The sequence below is a fragment of the Phyllobates terribilis genome, unplaced genomic scaffold (genome assembly GCF_046119375.1).
Source record: "Phyllobates terribilis strain yellow unplaced genomic scaffold, ASM4611937v1 Scaffold_5__5_contigs__length_657084704, whole genome shotgun sequence".
NCBI lineage: Eukaryota > Metazoa > Chordata > Amphibia > Anura > Dendrobatidae > Phyllobates > Phyllobates terribilis.
Genome location: NW_027362765.1, coordinates 464,961,828 through 464,986,723, shown reverse-complemented (window position 1 = coordinate 464,986,723; position 24,896 = coordinate 464,961,828). Strand labels below are relative to the sequence as shown.

At 43.5% G+C, this 24,896-nt stretch overlaps 1 protein-coding gene across 1 annotated transcript in view; it reads right to left on the bottom strand.

Moving 5' to 3' along the window:
• Positions 1-24,896, bottom strand: part of RTKN2 (rhotekin 2) — an 85,677-nt gene that overhangs the window by 44,898 nt on the left and 15,883 nt on the right. The window contains exons 4-7 of the mRNA XM_073685410.1: positions 23,912-23,965; positions 13,534-13,651; positions 3,951-4,148; positions 1,495-1,589 (exon numbers count right to left, since the gene is read on the bottom strand). Of these exons, the coding sequence (XP_073541511.1) occupies positions 1,495-1,589; positions 3,951-4,148; positions 13,534-13,651; positions 23,912-23,965 (465 nt within the window). The remainder of the gene's footprint in view (positions 1-1,494; positions 1,590-3,950; positions 4,149-13,533; positions 13,652-23,911; positions 23,966-24,896) is intronic.

The window sequence follows — 24,896 nt, the reverse complement described above, 5'->3', positions numbered from 1 at the left end:
TATATAGCAAAAACTTTCTGAGTATAGTTGGGTGGATCGCTTTGTGCAATATCAGTCCAGGTCAGTGCTCACTAGCTGTGGGGAGGAGCTGCGGGAGTTTCCTGACCTTCCAGGTTTCTTGGTGCAGCGATGGATTCGCCGACCTGGTGTGAGGTTATCTGTGCGTCGTACGGGTGATGACGCACCAGCACAGAAAATCATAAAGACCAGCCTGGGAACCCGGAAGGTCAGGAAATTTGAGCAGCTCCTGTTCCTGGCCAGAGAGCTCTGACCAGGACAGAGGACTAGAACTGAGCAAAGAGATTCGCTCATCTCTACTGCTGACAGATTCTTAGGGTTACACTAATGTTTCCCAAACTCCAGTTCTCAGGGCCCCACACAGGTCATGTGCTCAGGATTCCCATAGTATTGCACGTGAGAGAATTCCTGATGCATTGATGATACGTCCATCACCTGTGCAATACCAAGGAAATCCTGAAAACATGACGTGCTGGGGACTGTGAGAAAGGGGTTTGGGAAACACTGGGTTACACGATGGTGTGTTGCGAGACAGCAATTCTCAGACAGGTTGCCCAACCAAAGATCTATAAAAATGGTTTGCTATAAAGTGCAAGCTGCGGTAGTCGCATTAAGAGCTACGCTAGGTGTGTTAGGACCCCGCACGTGTGCCCTGAAAGGCTAAAGCTAGTACCGGAAACAGCATAAGCATTTTCCGAATTTCACACCGCACTCAGTAGGCCCGGTGTGACGTCGTGAGGGCATAGCGCCGCAATGATGATGTTGTGTCCTGGGTGTGTCAGAGGTGACAGATAGTCGCCCTGCAGTTGGTTGCAGGGATTTCTATGTTTGGCATTACAGACATCTTCTTAGAGGCTGGCTGTCTCTAGGACCCAGCAGCTACCTCCCTCTGGCTAATTAGCTCCCTGGCCTGAGTGTATAAATACCTGGTGGGTCTGAGAGGGAGGTACCGGCAATATTCATCACTACTTGTGAGGCTTTAGCAAGAGCAGTACTTCATCCTCTCTGGAGCTTGAGGCCGTGTGCCCAATTGGCTGGAGTCGTCTAAAGCTAAGCAATTCTCCCCGTTTGTCTACCCTTGTTGTCTATAGAGTTTAGTGGAGATCAAGTAGTGCTCATCTCCTCCCTTCCCTAGCCTTAGCCATACGCCAGGGAAAGTCAGGGTGAGGCACGCGTGCGGCGATTGGTGAAGAGCCAATATAGGGATGGTAGTTGAGACAGGGTTACACTAGACCAGACTAGGAGGAGGTCTCCACTTCCCCTTTCCCTAGTGTCTGGGCTTCCTTTCCCTCTTCCCTCTGTGTTGCACTAAGTCTTTCCCACACTCTGCGTGACACCCGGGCTTACTAATCAGAAGAGATGCGGGGGATACCTGCATGTAGGAGGAGGTTCAAAAGGTTCTCGTCCGCTGGCCACAGACTCCTGCAGGAACAGTAATGGGGTCTATCATTACCACATACACGTGTGAACACTTACCATGTGCAGTAATAGTAAGGGTATGAGTTCTGAAGCTATCCTCCACACTATCCAGCATGAGTGTAATATGAGCCAGAAGGTTGTATTTTGCTCCCCTAAAATATAGACCAAAATAGAAAAAAATTACTTACAGTACATCAGTTCATGTCCCGGTCATGATTTAGTAGGACCTGATATCTGGCATGGCCTCTGGTCTACAAAAGCAAGTAGAACTAATTTTAGTTTACTTTATTAGGCTATGTGCCCACGTTGCATTTATGAAGCAGAAAATTTCTGCTGCATAAATGCAAGTCCTCTCCCGGAAAAACGCATGCGGAATTCCGCACGCGTTTATCGCGCATTTTTCGCGCGTTTATCACGCGTTTTCCACATGCGGAATTGCCTTGCGTTTTTTATGCATTGGACAAAGGCAATTCCGCTTGCGGAAACGCAAAATTAAATGACATGCTGCGGATTTTTGAACGCGGCATAAACGCTGCGGAAAAATCCACAGCATGTGCATAGAACTTGCGGAATCCCATTGGGGACCATGGGGTGCGGATATACATGCGTTTTTCAAGCGTTTACGCTGCGGAAATTCCGCAGCATATACGCTTGAAAAATGCTACGTGGGCACACAGCCTTAAAGGGAGTATGTGAGTAGAGTCAACCCTCCTAAGCCATCTATACAGGCATAGGAAGTTGAATAAAATGATACCTTGATATCTGCGATCTGATGTCTTATTCTAGAAAAATCCATGTTTTTCTTAATATGTAAACGAGCGGTTAAGATCTAGGGGTGGGATACAGATCTCCCCAAGAATCTGCTTCCAGAGATTATTGTAAATGACAGGCAGAGGTACCAGGGAAGACATGTAGATCAGGAGAGCAGACTGTCAGTCATTACATGTCTCACACTGGCAACTCCCCCTTTTATTTAAAATAATTTCTTGAGGCAGATTCTCAAGGAGATGCGTGTCCGGCCAAAGAGCTTTACAGCTCACTTACATATTAAGAAATTAACGTTTTTAAAAGCTTTACTGGCTATTTTTCTGGAATTGACTGTATGCAGAGTGCAAGTGTAAATTTTTGCTTTTTATGGCAGCTGCAATGAATACAAGTAAAAATGCACCAGAATAGCAGACTCCTGAATGAATTAATTAGTGTTGTCCCTCTACAGAGTGAAGCAGGAAGAGATGCATACTGTGCCTTATCTGTGTTAAATGGCCTATTAGCTGGGCCTCCTGCAGCATATTCCTCTCCCTTTAAACATTATGGAGATGACACAGATGACCCTTTTCAATTCTACACAGCAAAACTAAAACCGGAGGCAGAATGCATGAAATATCCGTCCATTGGCTAGCTCTAGTAGCCATTCTGAAAACTGCAATATTTCAGTAATTTTTATACGGCTCATGAAAAATCATACATTGATAATAAATCTCTGGTTTAAATCATTTTTAACTTTCCATTGAAACATGGCCTTTGGCCATCCTTATAAGTGCCTTAAAAAGGGATCTCATCAGAAAGTGACCTATTGTTTAAATCAGGTTTTTGTGTTACATGTATTTTTAAAACATTGTCTTTTTTTTTTTTCAGATCACATTGATAAATAGAAATCTTGCAATTTTTACACTGGCCACTAGGGATTTTTTAGACTCCTACTTCCTGTCCTTTTAGGAAGAGTTTTCATCAGGTTCCTTATCAGAGGCAGGATTAGAATGGCAGGTAATACACAGCTGATAACACAAGATCCACCAATCACAACAGGAGATGTCACAGCTGACTCTGCTCCCCCAACCTTCACAATGACCTTTGCACATGTTCATTTGATGCTTTAACAGAAAAGATAGGGCTTTGTACATGTGTTGTTTCCTGAAACAGGAAGTTCGAGTCTAAAAGAGACCCAGTGGCCAGTGTGAAAATTACAAGATTTCTATTATTTTGAATACAGATTGTGATTATTTATTTATTTTTTTTTTAACTACAAATAACACAAAAAACCTAAATTTAAACAATAGGTCATTTTCTGAGGATAGCCTGCCCTTAAGGAGGACGTGTCAGCAGGTTAAAAGTAGGTGGTTTTTTTTTTGAGAGGATCTTGATGAACCATGAGCACTTTTAATTTTAGGAGAACCAAGCCGGTAGTGGGTTGTAAGATATAGACTTTGTAGAATCAGTATATGTGATATACACAGTTTCTGGAAGGAAGAAAGTATACTTGTTTGAAGGCTTGTCCGAAAAAAAAAAATAGTAATAGCAAAACTAATACATTTTAGAAATGTAAAATATGCGCTCTGTCACAATAGATAAAAGTTGCTATAATTCTCAATTCCGCTTAGCGCAATTAAAACATCAGTTACAATTTTTTCTTCTAAGGTTCCATGTATTGTCTGTAAGAAGAGAGCTACAAAGCCGCGGTGACCACATACAGTACATGTATATTAATAGCAATGAATGCTGAAAGCACAACTCACGGCATGTGAGGATTGGAGAACAAAAAAGCTTCTGGCTCAGATTCCTCAAGTTCTGAATTAAATTTCTTCCCTGCAGATTTCCCAATTGAGTTTCTGAGCTTCCGCGCGAGTTTCTTGGGAGTGTTTGCTATAGACGAGTCCTCCATGCTGCAGCTATACACTTCCAGCTTTAATTGAAAATCTGGCCTTGCTTCAGTGCTGCAAAAGCAAGGAAACATCTGTTGTGCTGTAAATTAATAACTCACAATAAAAAGACATGTACTTTACATTAAAGCATGAGAACGGAGGAGATTGATTGTGCTGGAAGACTAAGTGCAAATTAATGAAAACCAACATGAAGACACAAAAAGGTGAGGTTATAAACAATAAAGGCAAAAAAAGACTGGAAGTGGACAAAAACGTGACAATGCATATTCACAGATCTGTCAGTCTCATAATCTTACTTTTTCTTTCACCCAACTATCATTTTTTTTAAAATAACAAGAATGGTGTTTCTTTCATTCTCTGGATCAGTGGCGATCACTTTCTTAGACGGAAAAATTCCCTTGGACACGTAGGAATTATTTGTTCAATCAAAGAAAAAAAAAAAGACATGAAATAATATCATAGGTGTAATGCACACGCCCGGGCTGAGTGGCGTGTGCGTGTGATTCCACTGGACCGTGCCGGAGAGTGAATGCCTGGAGGGGCGTAACTAGGTATTCACCCGATCCGACCAGGGTCGCACGACGGCATACGACGCCAGTGCACCAAGGAGGAACCGAGCAGAGGGACCAGGTGCTACTCCAGGACAGACCCCGGACACGGCTGTTGACCCACACAGGGGAATACAGGAACAGACAGGTTAGGCTGGCACACAGACTGGTGGGTATAGGCAGGCACGACTGGTATGCAGGCAGGCGGGTATGCAGGCAGGGGGGTACAGGCAAGCACGGCTAGAGTGCAGACAGGGAGGCGCTAGCAGGAAGGAACACAGGCGGGATAGGACCCAGTACACACTGGGACTCAGGAACAGAACCACAGATGTGGCGGACAAACACAGCAGAGTGAGGCCGCCCAGAGAGGCGAGCGAGAGCAGGGCGAGGCCGCCCGGAGCGGCGAGCAAGAGCAGAGCAAGACAAGGCCGCCCGGAGCGGCGAGCAAGAGCAGAGCAAGACAAGGCCGCCCGGAGCGGCGAGCAAGAGCAGAGCAAGACAAGGCCGCCCGGAGCGGCGAGCAAGAGCAGAGCAAGACAAGGCCGCCCGGAGCGGCGAGCAAGAGCAGAGCAAGACAAGGCCGCCCGGAGCGGCGAGCAAGAGCAGAGCAAGACAAGGCCGCCCGGAGCGGCGAGCAAGACCAGAGCAAGACAAGGCCGCCCGGAGCGGCGAGCAAGACAAGGCCGCTCGGAGCGGCGAGCAAGAGCAGAGCAGGACAAGGCCGCCCGGAGCGGCGAGCAAAGGGTAAAGCAGGCTAGAACCGCCGGAGCGGTGAGCAAAGGCAGAGCAGGCTAGAACCGCCAGAGCGGTGAGCAAAGGCAGAGCAGGCTAGAACCGCCAGAGCGGTGAGCAAAGGCAGAGCAGGCTAGAACCGCCAGAGCGGTGAGCAAAGGCAGAGCAGGCTAGAACCGCCGGAGCGGTGAGCAAAGGCAGAGCAGGCTAGAACCGCCGGAGCGGTGAGCAAAGGCAGAGCAGGCTAGAACCGCCGGAGCGGTGAGCAAAGGCAGAGCAGGCTAGAACCGCCGGAGCGGTGAGCAAAGGCAGAGCAGGGGCGACAGGGCTCTGTTCACACGGAACAGACAAGAAGGGAAAGGCAGAACCAGATACCCACAGGGTACTTGCAGTGAAGTAGCGAGTGGACCACAAACTCACAAACGGAAGTACAGTGACAACGAGCAGGAGTTAGGTACGAGTTCAGACTCTGCAGAAAAAGGAAAGGTACGGACATAGAGAAACACGGGAAAACAGGCAAGAAGGGAATACAGACAAGAACAGACAAAGTAGCAAGATACAGGAGCGGGTCTAGGAATGCAGCCCCTAGAAGGCGGGAGGAACAGGCCAGGAGCGTGTTCAGACAGGACAGACTAGATACAGGAGCGGGTCTAGGAATGCAGACCCTAGAAGGCGAGACGAACAGGCAAGGAGCGTGTTCAGACAGGCCTGGAAATACAGCCTCCAGGATAGGCAGACAAGAGAACACAGAAGGGGACCTGGCACATTCAGAGTGAAAGACCACACTGAATGAAACACAATGCTCAGGCATGGGTTAATTTGAGCAGCTGGTTTAAATACCAGGTGACAGACAGCAATAGGCTGAGGACGCACAAGGGGTGTGCCTGCAGCAGGTACAAACAGCAGGAAGTGATCGGGCGCCGCCCTTAAGCAGCAGACACAGAGGCAAACAGACAGCATGGAGGGAAGCCAGAGAGACATTCTGGATTGGAGATCAAGTGCGCGCTCTTGCACAGTGGGAGATGGACCACTATGCAAGGACGCCGCCAGGTATGCTACAATAGGCTTTTTTGCCACAATATTTGTTTTCAAAATTAGAGTAACATTTATTAAAAAGTCAATTGTTAAACAGTGTGAGCTACCAAAATAAAAAATGAATCCATATGGTAAATGCCATAAAAGGGAAAAATTAAATGCCAAAATCGCCATCCCTCTTAAAAACACACTAAAAAGTGATAAAACGTACCGTATGTGTGTCCCCAAAGTATTATCAATAAGTATCATCAATAAAGACACCAGTCCGCTGCAAAAAAAAATTACCGTATTTTTCGGATCATAAGATGCACTTTTTTCCCCCAAATTTGGGAGGAAAATGGGGGATGTGTCTTATGGTCCGAAAGTAACTTACCGGTGGTGGTGGAGTGGGATCAGCGGCGGCAACAGCGGCAGCAGAAGAGGTATCTGCCTTGGGAGCCGGGGCCTTGCTGTGAGTGGCTTCCGGTGCGTGCACCCATTTTTCTGAAGCTGATCTACAGGAAAATGGCCGTCGGAGCCAGTGCATGCGCTCTGCCACGCCGGCGTCCATTTTCCGGTAGATCTCAGCTTCAGAAAGATGGCCGCGCTTACGCCGCTCTGCCACGCTACTCACAGCAAGACAACGGCACCGATACCAGGCCCCAGCCACCACTTACCCAGGCCCCAAGCCCCCAGCGCCAGCCACCATTGACCCAGGCCCCCAGCGCCAGCCACCACTCACCCAGGCACCAAGTCTCCAGCGCTAGCCACCACTCACCCAGGCACCCAAACGCCAGCAACCAGGCACCCAGTGCAAGCCAACAGGACTCCAGTCCACCAGCACAGGCGCCCAGACCATTAGATGCCCAGGGCTCCAGCCCGCCAGCACCAGGCGCCCAGGCCCCCCAGCAGCGCCAGGCCCGGCTTCCTGCAGGACCCTGCCTCCTGTGACCCCCACTCCACAGCACCTCCAGATAAGATACCTATTCAGACTATAAGACAGACCCCCATCTTATCAAAAAAAATTTTTTCCCTATTTTCCACCCCAAAATTTGGGGTGCGTCTTATAGTCCAGTGTGTCTTATAGTCCGAAAAATACAGTATACAGTTATGGGCCTCAGAAATTGGCAACAAGAACTATTTTTTACTTTTTTTTTTTTTTTTTTTTTTAACCAAAAACAAATCCATTAAAGGGGGTGTTCACTACTCAACCCCTTCTTGATGTAAATGTTTGGCGCCTATAAAATAAAAAAAAAAAAAAAAAAAAAAAAAAAAAAAAAAGGTCATACTCCCCAATGCCGTTCCAGAGGTGTCAGCACTCGCTCTCGTGCGGTTTGGACACGTGACTCTCGAGTCCAATCAGCGCTGGCATCATTGTCCTCGCCTTCATACAAATCGAACATCAAGAGAAAGTGAGAGAGCAGCCGCAGCCCTGACTTCCTCTTGATGTTAGATTTGTCTAAAGGCGAGGACAATGATGCCAGCGCTGATTGGACTCGAGAGTCACGCGTCATAAGAACCACACAAGAGCCCCGGGACGACGAGTGCCGACACTGCTGGAACGTCGCCGACACAGGAGAGGAGTATAAGCTTTAATTCTTTTAATCGGGGCCAAGCGTGGGGTATGAGAAGGGGTTGTTCAAGTAGAGGACAACTTCTTTAACTTTGGTATCTCCATATTTATACTGACCTGAAGAATCACGTTGCCACGCCATTTTTTACCACACAATACCACACAGGGCTGTGGAGATGGTAAGCCAAAGCTCCGACTCAGACTCCTCAATTTCTCTGACTCCCAACTCCACAGCCCTGCCTCACTACTGAGCGTGTACATAAAGTGCAGCACAGATTCATCTCAACTAAAAGCCCAGATCCTTAGATCAGGAACAGAACAGACATTTATAGGAGATTTCATAACTTTCCCAAATTCTTATGAAAACATTTACAACACATCCTGCACTGAACTACTATACCCAATTTATTATATACAGTGGGTACAGAAAGTATTCAGACCCCTTTAAATTTTCCACTCTTTGTTTCATCGCAGCCATTTGGTAAATTCTAAAAAGTTCATTTTTTTTCTCATTAAAGTACACTCTGCACCCCATCTTGACTGAAAAAAAAAAACAAAATGTAGAAATTTGTACAAATTTATTAAAAAATGAAAAACTGAAATATCACACGGTCATAAGTATTCAGACCCTTTGCTCAGTATTGAGCACCCTTTTGAGCTAGTACAGCCATGAGACTTCTTGGGAATGATGCATCAAGTTTTTCACACCTGGATTTGGGGATCCTCTGCCATTCTTCCTTGCAGATCCTCTCCAGTTCCGTCAGGTTGGATGGTGAACGTTGGTGGACAGCCATATTCAGGTCTCTCCAGAGACGCTCAATTGGGTTTAGGTCAGGGCTCTGGCTGGGCCAGTCAAGAATGGTCACAGAGTTGTTCTGAAGCCACTCCTTTGTTATTTTAGCTGTGTGCTTAGAGTCATTGTCTTGTTGGAAGGTGAACCTTAGGCCAAGTCGGAGGTCCAGAGCACTCTGGAAGAGGTTTTCATCCAGGATATCTCTGTACTTGGCCGCATTCATGTTTCCTTCAATTGCAACCAGTTGTCCTGTCCCTGCAGCTGAAAAACACCCCCATAGAATGATGTTGCCACCACCATGTTTCACTGTTGGGATTGTATTGGGCAAGTGATAAGCAGTGCCTGGTTTTCTCGACACATACCGCTTAGAATTATCACCAGAAGTTCTATCTTTGTCTCATCAGACCAGAGAATCTTATTTCTCATAGTCTGGGAGTCCTTCATGTGTTTTTGAGCAAACGCTATGAGGGCTTTCATATGTCTTGTACTGAGGGGAGGCTTCAGTCGGGCCACTCTGCATAAAGACCCAACTGGTGGAGGGCAGCAGTGATAGTTGACTTTGTGGAACTTTCTCCCATCTCCCTACTGCATCTCTGGAGCTCAGCCACAGTGATCTTGGGGTTCTTCTTTACCTCTCTCACCAAGGCTCTTCTCCCACGATTGCTCAGTTTGGCCAGGTCTAGGAAGACTTCTGGTGGTCCCAAACTTCTTCCATTTAAGGATTATGGAGGCCACTGTGCTCTTAGGAGCCTTGAGTAATGCAGAAATTCTTTTGTAATCTTGGCCAGATCTGTGCCTTGCCACAATTCTGTCTGAGCTCCTTGGACAGTTCCTTTGAGCTCATGATTTTCATTTGGTCTGACATGCACTGTGAGGTCTTATATAGACAGGTGTGTGCCTTTCCAAATCAAGTCCTATCAGTTTAATTAAACACAGCTGGACTCCAATGAAGGAGTAGAACCATCTCAAGGAGGATCACAAGGAAATGGACAGCATGTGACTTAAATATGAGTGTCTGAGCAAAGGGTCTGAATACTTATTACCATGTGATATTTCAGTTTTTCTTTAATAATTTTGCAAAAATTTCTACATTTCTGTTTTTTTCAGTCAACATGGGGTGCAGAGTGTACTTTAATGAGAAAAAAATGAACCCTTTAGAATTTACCAAATGGCTGCAATGAAACAAAGTGAAAAATTTAAAGGGGTCTGAATACTTTCCGTACTCACTGTATATTTTAGGAGTCGGAGGTTGTCTATTTTATACGGACTCAGACTCCACCAAAATGGACTCCAACTCCACAGCCCTGCTAAAAAGTCCCAGTAAGTGTGCAAATTGCAAGATTTCGCATTTCAATAATACAGTTTGAGATGAAAGAAAAAAATTGCGAAACATTTATAAAAAACAAAAACCTGATTTAAACAAAAGCTCAATATCTGACGATACATTTTCTTTGTACTCATATTTCTCCTGTTAGGAAAATGGAATAACAATTTTTAAAGAAGCCCTGCCATGAAAATTTTTTATTTATTCATTTTTTTTTAAAAACACTAAAATCGGTCCTGCATGTTGCGCCTGGTGCAGATCTCTGCCGCAACACAGCAGTCACAGATCGCTACTGCCGGCGATTCATTAGCTTCGGAGGACATCACATCGGCAGAGCAGCAGCTTCTCTTCTGCTCTGTTGAAAGGTCATGACTTCTGGCATCAAGCTGATTGACAACTGGCTCCCAGCCGGGGAGCCGGCTGTCACTTAGCATGACGTCAGCAGTCATGCCCCGTTGACACATCAACGCAGAAGAAGAGCTGCTCTGTTGAGGTTGAGCAGTTGAATCGCCGGCATGAGCGGTCATTGATCGGTCTAAACCAGCTCCGGGTACAACAGGCAGGTAGTTGCCTCTTAGCAACTACCGGCCTGTTTCTTTTCACTATGGGCCTAAAAACGAAGTCCTGGACGACCTCTTTAATATACTCACCTACTGCTGTCTTCTCCTCTTCTCGGCAATGTCACCGCTCTTCAGACTCTATGATGCGCTCTGTATGACCCGCAAGTGGCTTTTACAATGTAAACCTACGGAGCGTCAGAACGATGCACCATAGACTTCTGGCTCATGGATAGTCTGAAGATGGAGAGTCTGAAGAACCACGACATCTCTGAGAAGATAGCCCTAGGAATCAAGCGCATTCTACTCTTCTTTAAATTACAGTTGTCACCTAATAGGAAAGTGGAACTGTCCCAGTAATACACCAGCCTGCCATAGGGGGCAGCAAAGGGTGATGACATTTGCTTGGGACACCAATGGTCTCTATATAGAGTTCCCCTTAGTAATATTTTACTTTTGATATTAATTTTGACTCAAGGACAAAAGTGATGATATAATAATCAAACTGCATTATAAAAAAAGTACATTTTAAATTAGGTTACTGAAGAAAACACAGTTAATATGTACAATAAAAAATTCTTCCATAAAGCACAAAGTACATTTATAGATACATTACATTCCGCTATAAAGCATATTTATAGATACATTACACTTGGCAGCATAAATCAGTTATGGACTCTACAAAGATAAGTGGAAAAGAGAGAAGAAGAAAGAAAAAGAAAATATATGCGCTGCCTTCATGTTATAAAGCTCTGGGGTCCTTGACCTTGAGATTATGCCGTATCAATATTAGAAAGACGTTATAAGAAAAGAGTGAAGTATCAATCACAACGTTTCCCAGGGAGCAGCGCTCCTCAGCTACTGAGTGCCATTACGGCTTGTGTACTGTGTATATGGCTTGTGCGCTTAATTGTACTGATCTCGACTGATGTTTTAATAATCAATTATTCATACTTTTCTTAAAATCACTGGGAAATGAAAGGCAGCAATTCCCCCATGAAGAAACAAAACACATCCAGTTATTGCCAAGCTGCAGTCTGATAGTCTCATTCCTATTCCATCACATACATTGAAGTTACATTATAAAAAAATCATATATATGTATGAGCCTCCTCATCTTTTTTTCAATAGGAAGAAAAGGGGAGCAAAGGATTGTGCATGTTCAAAGGGAATGGTTCATCAGAAAGTGACCTACTGTTTAAATAAGACCTGTCGCCAGAGGAAAAGTGGACAGTTTTTTGCTTATTTTATTCCCACTGCTCCCCTGATTATATAGATTTTTTTACTTGTCATACTGTTAAATAGATATGGGCTTTTTTTAGTGCTAATTTTGATGGTCTTTATAAATGGGGTGTGGCTTACAGGATAATAAGACGTCCCCTGAGGATCCTGTGACCAACATCCCCTAGGTAAAAATAATGAAAATTATTATTATTGAATAAAAAGGGTCCATATTCCTGAATCCGTATGGAATATTTAAAGGGGGTTATACGGGACTATATATTTATTTTTATTACCGGCTAACAGGCAGGTAGTTTCTCGGTTCTGATGTCAGTCGGCACAGAGCAGTCACCACCCGCTCCTGCTGGCAATTCAGCAGCTTCCGATGACGTCACATCAACAGCAGATGTCATGCTGACGGACAGGCAGATCCACCACTACCTAACTGCTGTGAGCTGGCTGTCAATCAGCATGACGCCAGCAGTCACACCCCATCAGCAGAACAGTCCCGAAGAAGTAGAGCTGATCTGTTGACATGGAGCAGCAACTACCTGCCTGTTATTTTTTTCTTACTTTAGGCCTAAAAAGTAATAATTAGTTCTGGATGAGCCCTTTAAGTAACACAAAAATGGACATGAATAAAATAAAATAAGAGCAAAAGTTGGCACTTTTGACCCGGTGACAGATCAAATTTTTGTGTTGCATACATTTAAAAAAAAAAAAAAAAAAAAAATGGCAATTTTTTTTCTATATCACAATATAGTTTTAAAAATAGAAATCTTGATATTTTCACTGGTCACTGGGGCTATTCTACACTTATCCTTTCTGTCTTTTCCGGAAATTCACATGTACATAAGCAGCAATAGACAGATTTGGGCTTTATTTTTTGTATAGAACCATCTAATGAGATAGGAAAGGTTATTGTAAAGGGAGGAGGAGCAGGGTCAGCGGTGACATCGCTCGTTGTGATTGGTGGATCATGTGATATCACTTGTGTTACCTGTCAGGTGTTACCTGTCATTTTAATCTTGATTGTGATGAAAATGAGCCTGCTGAAAATGCTTCATGAAAGGACATAAGTAAGCGTCTAAAATAGCTCCAGCAGCCATTGTGAAAATTGTAAGTGCAAGATTTCAATTTTTTCATTAATACACATCATTATATGAAAGAAAACATTGACAAAAATGTATGATAAAAAAAGAAAACATGCATGTAACAGAAAAATCTGATTTAGAAGTAGATCTTTTTCTGATGACACATTATCTTTAAGTTTAAACATATCCAAACCCTTCTACCCTAAAAGATGATCAGTAGTTTCAGCCCACAAAAATCCATTTATCCAGTGTGTACAGCCAACTGTGCAAAACTCTTGGCACCCAGCCAGCTGTTTGAAGGGGCCGCAATGGTTACAGCACCCGACACAGCCAAAGCACCCGACACAGCCAAAGCACCCGACACAGCCAAAGCACAGTGGAAAATGTGAAGTTATACAGAGCAAAGTAACCATGATTTGAAATTGATCGCTTAAATTTAAGGATAGGCCATCAATATAAAATGCAAAACGTTTTTTCTTTTTCCTTCAAATCAATGCCCATGTGTTTGGACAGCTACAATACATTATGTACAGTCATTTAATACAAATGTCATATTCTCACACATAAATCAGATACTTACAATACAATAGTGTTTTCAAAGCAAATATCAGTCGTTGTTTTGTCCACGATAACCATATCTGTATCAAATATTTCATGGCCAAGTCTCAACATGCAGAATACTGCATAACGATCCGATTCTGTAGTGGAAGCAAAGGACACAGTTTATAACTGATCACTGCATGGTAAAAGTATACGGACGTAGGTCATCCCTCCGGACCCTCACACACGTACAGACACCACTAGTAGTGGATCATCGCTAGGGAGAACAACAGTAGGGCATCTAAATGCAAACTATCCGATCCTTCTGTCCCCCAACAACATCTATCAGACAAGAATCAGGAGGGTCCCATACATATTAGATGGTCAGCTGGTCACACAGAAAGGACAGTTTTGGATGATTTTAATCAAATATGAATGTGTAGGAGGACTGCCTTAACAAAACAGTTAAATGGGAAATTGTTTCCTCAGATAACGGGTTAAACTGCAGGTTAATAGTGTTACAATAACAACCCGGTCACCTTCCTGAAAGTGTGGCTACAGGGAGAAAATGAAATTATTTCCTCCCAGGAGCTGCCGGCTTTCATTCATTCAGGAGGGCATGCATGAAACAGCTAGTCACTGCCCCCTATACTGTGAGCGGCCTCTGTAAGCACGTGGCTGGCATCTATCCATATCACAGTATACTGAACGGTGACTGTAGCCACTTCGTACACAACCCCCTGAACTGAAAGCTGGCAGCTCCCAGGAGGAAATAAGTTCATTTTCTACTGGTAGCCAAACTTTCAGTAAGGTGGCCAGACAGCTTTGTAACACGATTTACCTGCAGATTAAGCCCATATCTGCAGGTAAATAGCAATTTCCAAGGTGACAGATTCCCTTTCGAGAGAACCTGTTATGATTTTATACCCCAAACTAATCGCATGTATGCAAAGGTGCTTTAATGGCAATTAAATTCTTACAGAAATCTGTTTTGCAACTTTAGAGAAATCCATAGTTGGAATTGCATGCTAATGAGCTGTAAGTGCAGGGGGAGGGCAATGCACTTACAGCTCTCCAGTCTCTCTACCTATTGCCCACCCGCTGGCTCCTGTCCCTGATTGACAGGTCACTGGAAAATGAGTCACCTGCTAGAGACAGGAGGAAAGCAGGGAATATGGAGGACGGCAGGAGAGCTGTAAGTGCAATGTCCACCCACTGAACTTGCAACTCATTAGCAGATGATTTCACCCATCGATTTCCCTAAAACAAAACAAAAATTCTACAAGAGAAGTAAGGCAGTAACTTGGATTAAAGAGTCTTTACATAAATGCATTCAGTTTTGGGTATACAATCCAGATGACAGGTTACGCTTAAAGCCAAGACCAATACAGCCCCACTGCGCTCCTCAGCCTCCACTCCATTCATTACTCAAACGAAATAGCTGAGCGGTGTGCGAAATATTCTCTCCTAGTAGAAACTGTTCTAGAGAATACCTCTGTAATATACTGTAGCATTTAAGCACCCCTTATGAGATTAACAAAGAAAACTTATCTATCCATATTAAATTGGAAGAATCCCTTTAAAGGGAACCTGTCCTCATGAAAATGCAGTCCATTCCGCAGGCACCATGTTATAGAGCAGGGGGAGCTGAGCAGATTCATATTTAGTTTTGTGATGAAAACACAGGTTATACTGAATATTTTATCATTTAACCCTCTGCTCTTTCTGGGATTTTCAGTCCAGTGGGCGGTGCCATCAGTGACTGACAGCTGTCTCTATATGCACACTTCTACAAGGCTGTCAGTCACGGATAGGACTGCCCACTTTACTGAAAATCCCAGAAAGAGCAGAGGAATAAATAATTAAAGCCCAGGTTATACTGAATGTAATAAAACTATATATCAATCTGCTCAGCTCCCCCTGTTCTATAACATGGTGCCTGCAGAAAGGACTATTTTCATGGGGACAGGATCCCTTTAAAAGGTCTGGGTGCCATGTAAAATTTGGCGGTCTGTAGCTGTAATACAGCCAGGTGCACAAAGCCTAAAGACTACACAGGACAGGAATATAAAAGGCAGCGAGTAATAAATGAAGAGACCAGAAACTATTGATTAATGATAAAACAGTGACCATAGAAAATCTTAATTTCTCTAGAGACTGCCAGCCCCTCGTCCAATGTCTGATCGATATGTACAGCATATATTTGATGGAGTAACTATATCGAGTGAGGAGTTACAAAAGCATTCCTATCTGTTAATGGAAATATTTCTTGCCAGTATTAAGGGATTAAGTTTGCTGGCAGTGTATAAAAGCCTATTACAAGCAAAAGCCGCTTATATTGCTATGAAAGGCTGTAAATTAAAAAAATTTGAAAATGAGGATAATAAATGTACAGGAGAAAAAAAGTAAAAGTTTATAGATAGAAATGCAAAATATATTTTTATAAATCGAAGCCAAATTAAAAATAATAAAACACGCAAATAGAAGAAAAAAAACTAATACAGATAAGTACAATAATTATATGTACGGAGATAAAAACAGCTGTCCACTTACCTGCAGCAGAATTGTAATTTTACATCATCTTCCAGGCTCACTGGGGACATTACCAAACACAATAATGTTCCCTGCGGCCATCAATACAATCCTCGCCATTATTTTTCTATTTTAGATTGGTTACCCATGGCAACCTTTTTCTTTTTTTTTTTTTCTTTACACAACTTGTGAATATCCCCCATTGTGCGGAATTTTGCAATAATACAATAGAGCTTAAAGGGTGCCATTAACGTAAATAGCATTACAAGACTGTCCGACCGCCTTGCTGGAAGCGTGGCTAATGGGAGAAAATGAACTTTATTCCTCCCAGGAGCAGCCGGCTTTGATTGACAGTTTGCTCTGCACAGATGCACTGCAGAGCCAGCTGTCATAGTGTCAGTGCGTGTTTACTGCCGCCGCTCACAGTGCTGAGAGGTGACTGCAACTGCTCGGCACACCTCTATGCAGGCCCGGCGCCAGCACCCGGCACAACCGGGCAAGTGCCGGGACCCGTGAGCAGAGGAGAGCGGTGCCAGCGCCCGTCAATTAACCCCCCCCCCTCCTGCTTGGTCAGGGCCCCGGCACAATACTTACCTCTCCCTGTGCCTCCGCAGCAGGTCCTGCATCTTACACGGCTGCTGCACTGTGAAGTCTCAGGTCAGAGGGCGTGGTGACGTCTTTCTACCGCGCCCTCTACTGAGCAGTCACACTGCAGAGCGGGAAGACGCCGGCGACGCTGGAGTCCAAGGCTGAGCAGCGGCAGCAGGTGAGAAGTGAGGTGAGGAGTGAGGGGAGTATTTGATTATATTTTTTTAATGTATGGAGGCATGGGGCATTATATGGGGGGTGACATCCTGCATAGGGCATTATAAGGGGGGGTAGGGGGTGACATCCTGCATGGGACATTATGAGGGGAGGGTGACATCATTCTGTGTGGAGCGATTCGCCGGTTTCTGAGCTATTGTGGAATTTACAATAGATATCGCTCATGTAATTTAAGAGGTGAAATCTTCGGCATTGTAATATATATATATATATATATATATATATATATATATATATATATATATATATATATTTTCTCTGTGGTATCTGTGCATCATGAATCTTGGTATGTGTTAAAGGGGCCCACAGAAAACTGGAGCCGGCCCAGCCTCTATGACTGAAAGCCGGCGGCTCTTGGGAGGAATAAGGGTATGTGCAGACAAGCATTGCAGCCTGCGGTCCCAAAGCTGTGGAGGAGCCGCGTGCGGATTTTTTTTTTTAAAACCTACGGACTTTCCCCATAGAGATTAGGTCTATGGGGAAAGTCCGCATGTGGACCCGCAGGGGAAATTGACACGCTGCGGCCTGGAAAGACGTGCCACGTGTCAGTTTCCGCGGGTGCACAGAGACGCATAGTCGGCATGGGATTTGTACAAATGCCATCCACTATGATGTAACATCTGGCCGCTGCGAGTTTGTTGCTGCATAAGTCCGCAGCGTCAAATCCGCACCGGCTCCGGATCGTCTGCACACACCCTAATGTTCATTTCACCCCAGTAGCTGTGCTTTTAGCACTGCAGCCAGGCAATATTGTATCGATCCACACATGCAGATTAACCCTATATCTGGAGGTTAACATTTGGGGACATAACAGGTTCCCTTTAAAAGGAATCTATCACCCCGCACTCCCAAAACACATTAAAACTAGCTATAAAGTTATACGGTAGTTTCTAAAAAAATTATCCCTGGACCGTTCATTATAATGGCACAGTGCCTGAGAAAATTTGCTTATCCAGAGTAAGTGCTGCCTTAACCCAGCCGGCGTCTGTGTGCGCGCACTGACACTGCCGGAGCTCGGCCGCATGCACAGTGTCGGAGTAGTTGTGCACAAAGTGCGGATGGGCGTATGATGAATGACAAAGATTTTCAATTATGTTATATAGGTCTATAGGGAAATATACTGATATGGATTTATCATCAGCGTTTACTATGAGCTGCAAAATGAGGACAATTACAATCACAATGAGCTGCTCAAGTGACACCAGCCTCAAAAAAAATAAACGCCTTTTTTTTTTTTTTTTTTTCCCTTCCTTCCTTACAGACATCATTTTATTATCAACAACCCTGGGGATATGACATGATCAGCGTCTCCTAAAATGAACCCCCTGGTATCACTGAAACACTGCACAGGCTCATAGAGTTCATTATATAACATTATACTGTAGAGTGCACATTATAGAGTGCTGATATCCCTCTGGTGGCGGCTGTGGGAAGCTAGCGAGATATCAGGTCTACCGGGTCTTTGATTTCCGTATACAGAGCTCTAAATATCTTGCAAAGTTCTGACGGCTATAAAAATGTACTCAAATTTAATTAGTGCAGAATTTTGACCTTTATTAAAAGGGAACCTGTCACTAGATTCATGCTGCCCAAAGCACAGGCAGCATGAATCAGAGCCTGGTTGTGGGATCGGGTATGTCTTACTCTGAAATGCCATGGCGTTTCAGAGTAAACAGTTTGATGTTCCGTCCCCGGCCTATATTGAGAGCTTACTCGCTCGATGTGGTCCCCAGTTGGCTTCTCACTGCATCATTCTCCAGGTGATGGTCAGGTCTTTCCATGTATACAAAGGGAGAGACCTGTCAATTCCCTGGAGCAGGGTGGACTAGTCAGGTCTTGCAATGGTGTTTCAGAGTAAAATATACCTGGCTGCAATCACACACCCGGCTCTGATTGATGATGCCTGTAGTTCGGGCAGCATGAATCTAGTGACAGGTTAAATTTATAGATTTAAAAAAAAAAAAGTGATTAATAAGGTAGACACATTATTGTTGTCCAGAATTCTAAATCCTGACAGCATTCTCCAGTATTACCGATGTGAGCAGACAGTCACATGCCGACTAGAGGTCCTTTTCAATGATACATAAGAAAACTTGCCAATCAAAGTAGATGAAATTAAATAAATGATTTAATATGCAATCCAACAATAAAGGTTCACAAATGTTTCGGTCTACATTAGACCTTTCTCCGTGTGCCTATTGTCCAATTGAAAAGATATCAGATTGCGTTTTATCCCCTGGGTCAATAGGAAGCTCTGAACGCCGTTTCCATTGAGATGATGAGCATGTCTAGTCGGAATGTGACTGGAAGTATGGAAATCTCATACATGTGTTCACGTGACAACTCGCTCTCACCAGTAACACCGGAGGATCCTGGCAGAGTGAGGACCGCATGGTGTCAGGATTCAGAATTCTGTAGTCACAGTCACTGTGGACTATCATCCCAATGAAAACAATTATAGGGTGAACACCCCGTAGGCAGAGATTTAGAAGAGGGAAAACACAACAGAGTCCCTTTAAATGAGTCTCTAATCGCTGCGGCACTACATGGACGACATGTTTACTAGAGATGCACTGGGATTTATTAGAAAGTGCAGAAGTGGAGCTACTCAAACGTCAGCTGGCCTTGATCAATACACTAAATATTCCAGGAGTAAATGTTAATCCTGACCGTGGTTTTCGTCCCGCAGAATGAAGCTTTACAGAAATGTTTAACACTTGATAAAGCACAAAAATATGCGGAGAAAATGACTCGAGAGTCTAAATAATTCTAGTTTTCCCATTTTAACACAGAGGAGCTGAAATGCGTTTCAGCATTTCCTGCATGTAAAGAAGCCGAAATGTGTTTCAAATAAAACTTAAGCCCAATGCACCGCACAGCTGTCACCGCGCTCGTGTGTTCATTAATTATACATGCAAGAGTTTTTTCGTGTGTTAGCCTTCATAAAACGGCCGCTGTCATCAGAACGGCTCAGTCTGCAGAAACCGCGCAGAATACAATAATAATTAGCAATTAAAATATTGTAAAATTCTAATTTTATTATAATGTGAAAGACAAAAAATGCACGTGAAAGCATAAACGACACGCTGAGCGTACGAAGCCCAATGCTGTGATATTACAGGTCGTGCTTACAGAGATTAAACCGTGATGGGAGCTCATTTACAGGAAGAATGTGATGGAACTGAGCAGACAGCAATAAAGGAAACCTCTCATGCTTAACATGCCGCCCGATCTCCAGACAGCATGTTACAGAGCAAGAGGAGCTGAACCGAAGGATATATGTTTGTGGGAAAAGAATCAGTAGAACTTGTAATTTATTGATTGAAATCCCTGCTCATTCTGGGCTTAATAGTCAAGTGGGCGGTCCAATCAGTGATTGGCAGCTATCTCATAAGGCAGATTGACAATCACCGATAGTACTGCCCACATGACTGCCAAGGGCAGAATGAGCAGAGATTAAATATGATACAAGTTCTATGTGTTTTGGGAAATATTTATACTTTGCTTTATTATTTAGACAATTTCGTATTTTAATATTAGCTTTATAAGTGTTATTCATAAAGCAATAAGCATTGTATCTGATATAGAGATGTCTTTGTATTAAGTTTCTTTGTTACAGAAACCAAAGAAAGCCGGGTAGAACCAGTTTTCTAGGAATTTAACAGTTTCCATGATTTACGACCTTGTTTTTCCCAAACTTAAATATTCCTTTTTAGGTAAAGCCTGTAAAGACATTCCCTTTTTTCCTCATCTCTTTGCTTGTAATAAAGATATGTGGCCAGGCATCTGAGACTCAGACGAGTCTGGGGCACAGACAGAATTGGTTGTGTGTGCTCTTGTCTTTGATCAATCGACTCCCTGATTTGTTCAAAACTGACAAAAGTGTCAAGCCTCGTGAGCTTCTCCTAAAACTTTGCATATAGGTTTCCACATCATATGGAATCTTTGCCCACAAAAAACAGCTCAGCTCCTCCTCTTCTATAACAAGCAGTGGGCAGATCAGACACAAGGTCAACGGTACATGTTCCCTTTAATTCCCTGCGTGCAGATGTCAGTTAACACCAGCGGACACATTAGTTAATGATTGGCTCTGCCCAAAATCTACTTTTGTTTGGCACTGCCAGAGCAGCCTCACCCACAGTGCTCCAAGCACTTGATCTAGTGCTCCGGCTGCCGACACCGTTAACAGCTGATCGGCAGGGGGTGCCAGGTGTCGGACCCCGGCCGATCAGACATTGCCGACCTAACCTAAGGATAGGAATTAACAGAAATTATATATTTAGAAGGAAGTGTAATAATGTGAACATATAGATCCTCTAAAACAATATTTTTAATTTCTTTCTATTAAAACACACCAATACCTGGTATTAAAAACCAATACTATAATTATCAGTATTCATCAATGGCATAACTCCCTAAGGAGGATAATAATACGGACTTATATTGCCCTGATACAGCTCTAATCTGATCCTGCCTAGCGCGGAAGTTGGCACCCTAATAGCGTATTTGGCGCCTCCGCTCGACAATGGATGTCCCTGTTGTGCCCTATGGGGTGAACTAAGCACAAAGGAAATTGGTGACTGCCTATTGTAATACAAAGGTGTTACTAGCATATAAATATGGATATAAATACACAAGAGTAAATTGATAAACTTATCTTGCATTTAGAACTTGCCTCGACGCGTTTCCCCAAAGGTTAGGTTCATCAGGAGGCCGATGCCTGAATTCTATGCCCAGGACAAATGAGGTGAGCTGCTGCAGGATGGCTGACTGTGGTAAAAGGTCAGAGGCCACATTTAAATATCCCCCCTTGTTAATGTGTGGTTAAATCACCTACACCCTTCTGGCAGAGTCCTATGTTATCTAATGGACTCCTTTGTCTCACTAGCGCCAATGCGCATGACTACTACTTAGATCTTAGAGGTCAGTAACATGGTGCCTTTGCGCAAGTGCGGTGACGTCACCGATAAAAAATCACAACAGGGACAGCTGCCGTCGAGCGGGGGCGCCAAATACGATATTAGGGTGCCAACTTCCGCACTAGGCAGGATCAGATTAGAGCTGTAATACACGGGTATTGGTGTGTTTTAATAGAACGAAATAAAAATATTGTTTTAGAGGATCTATATATTCAAGCTAACCTAAGGATCGGCCATCAATGCTAAAGTAGTGGACAACCTCTTTAATTATTGGACTCCGCCTCATATTATGATGATTAGCCTTCCGGCATGTTTTCTAGGCTTTATATGAAACACAGTTAGTGAGAGTATGAAATGGTTAATGCGTTACTTATATGTTTTTTCCGTCGGCACTTTTTCTACGGGTTTTTAAAATGATGGAATATAAATTGGGACTTTAGCGACTTTGAGATGCTGGTTCACCACCTTAACTTTTGCAACATCGAAAGCATGTTCTTCCTGTGTATATGACGCTTTCATTCCACTTTTAAAATTATCCAGATAGACAACAGGTTCCTATAGAACTGGACTTTGATTGTGAGTCCGAACTAGACACTGCAATGTGTGCTGGAGAGCACACCACATCTCAGGTCTACATACTGGCCAACTGAACGAAGTATTGACCCAACATGTCAGTGGGCTCTCGTTATACAACCGCAGAATTCTCGTCTTGGTAATATCCACACAGAGTTCAATTAGCTGTGCTATGCTACATTCCCACGATGATCTTCTGGGGAGTTTTTAAGTTTCAAATTCTCTGCACCCATTAAGGCACCACTCCAGCGTTTGTTTTTCAGCGCTAGAGTGGCGCTTTAAGTGTAATATACTCAACCTCCGGCATCTTCCCCGGTTTTCAGCATGCTCCAGTCCCACGGCGCCATCCTGTGAGCGCAGCTTCTGACAGCCGAAGTCAGAATCTCTGATCACAATCCTATGAGAACCAGAACAAGGCTCTCATAGACTTATATTGAAAAGTGACCTCCGACGCGTCACTTCTTACAGGAGACGGACCGGAGGGCGGGGAAACCGATGAAGGTGGCGGAAGGCGAGTATATGTCAGGGGCCAGGAGACTTACATTTAAAGCACCACTCCAGCGGTGAAATAAAAAAATTTTTTAAAAAAGCTGGAGTGGTGCTTTAAATAAAATACGTTACTTGTAATTTTTTTTTTTTTTTTTAAATATGCAGTGTAAAAAAACTAACAAAAAACATTTGCCTACATAGTCTATTTGCCTTCTTGCATAGTCACTGAAATCAGAACACTCATTTGGAGTACAGATGCTGGCAGTGAAAACTCCTGTCTCTCCCTCTGAGTTTTTGTTTATTAGCACAATCTCTTGCAGCAGTTTATCCCCAGAGTTAGTGAGACACAGGTGCTTAGGAGGACACTTTCACTGCCATCATCTGTACTCCAAATGAGTAAGTACTGATATAAATGTAGCTGAAAGCAGGCAAGTAGACCGGGGAAAAGCAGGGGATATGGAAGCAATTTTTATAGTAATGAATACAAATCCACCAATAAAGTGATTTGCAAAGTTTCATAGCTTTCCATGTTAGATAGAATTATTGAAAAAAAAAGTAAATAAAAGTCTATTTACTCTTAATTATTCATTTTATCACACTATCTGATATGATCCATTGATTTAACCACTATACTTTACATATACTAAACATGTACTCCAGGGGTGATTTGCCATGTGTCTTTATGAGACCGCCCATGATAGCCGAGCGTTGCATGTGTGACCCCCGCAACATTCCATCAACTCATTTCAAAGCTCCAGTCTCAGGATCATTGGGGGTCCTAAGAGTGACCAGCAAATTATCCCCTATGCCGTAACTAGATGATAACTTCCCAAGTTGGTAACGACCCTATATTGTATATAAGCTGCACTTTCTGACTATGCTTAAAAAAGGATCAAATGTGACCAGAAATGTAAAACACAGTTTTGTTGGCTAAATAAGGTTTCTAAATCGGGACTATGAGATTGTTATTACTCAGTGTTCAGCACTGTGCAATATGTTGGGTGAACAATTCCTTTAAGGAAATGTGGGTCTAACAATGCAATCAAAATAATACGTTTCCGTTTAGGTTGTTATACCTACTTTCTTTGCTGCCAAAATGTTCTGTGTCCTTCCACATCAGGGGGATCCGTATACCTGCAAAAAGAAATAGGAAAGTTTACCATTTGTGCTCCTTTCACTAATGATTTTGTATATTCACCTTTGTATAAGAGTCATGTAATTGTTAAATTAGAACAACTTGGACAGATTTTTTATGACTCATTTTCCGATTTTAACCTAAAAAACTTCCATCTGTGATTTTTTTCTTCTTCTGATCTACTTATAAAAATAAAAAAAAATAGGTTAGAACGGTTGCTCTCTGTGTACTGAGCGCAGGCTGCGCCTGTATGTTTTATAGCTGGAGGCTGCTGAGAGGAATAAAGTTAATTTCTTCCTGGCAGTGGGGCTTTCAGTGCCGCGGCTGCAGGAAAAAAAAACGCATAAAAAAAAGCCCGTTTTTGCTGCCAAGAGGTGCAGAAACCTTGCAGAAATTTTTGCAATCAAATACTGCTCGTGCGCACATAGCCTTACAGTGTCAAACGGGCAGTCCTGCTTCAGATTCCTCGTGACCCCTGGGAACCTGCATTTCCCAGCAGCACACTTCATCGCTGCCGGGCTACATGCACCTCCCGCTCCTCTGCCAATGCTCCAAAAACTCCTGTGTTGTAGTTTGACCACAGGAGCCGTACTCAGGAGATGAAGTACGGAAACCACACACATTTCTATTCACACCGTTTGCTTTTTTTCTATAGAAGCTTGGAGACATTTACAGGCAGAAATATTTTCTAGCGCTATAAATGTAGCAGGAGCACCGCTTCTGCAAGCTGAAAGAAAGCCAAGCACATTGACACATCATCATTCCCTTTTTCATGTCAACGATGGCACCAAAATGCCCACTGCATTTGTTTTGGTTTTTTTTGTGCCATACTACTGTAATAGTTGCAAGAGCTGTCGCCGCTTCTTACTGATGGCTCGGACAACCCCTGTGCTGTGCAACATGTAGTATAATGCAAGTAAAAATAAAAAA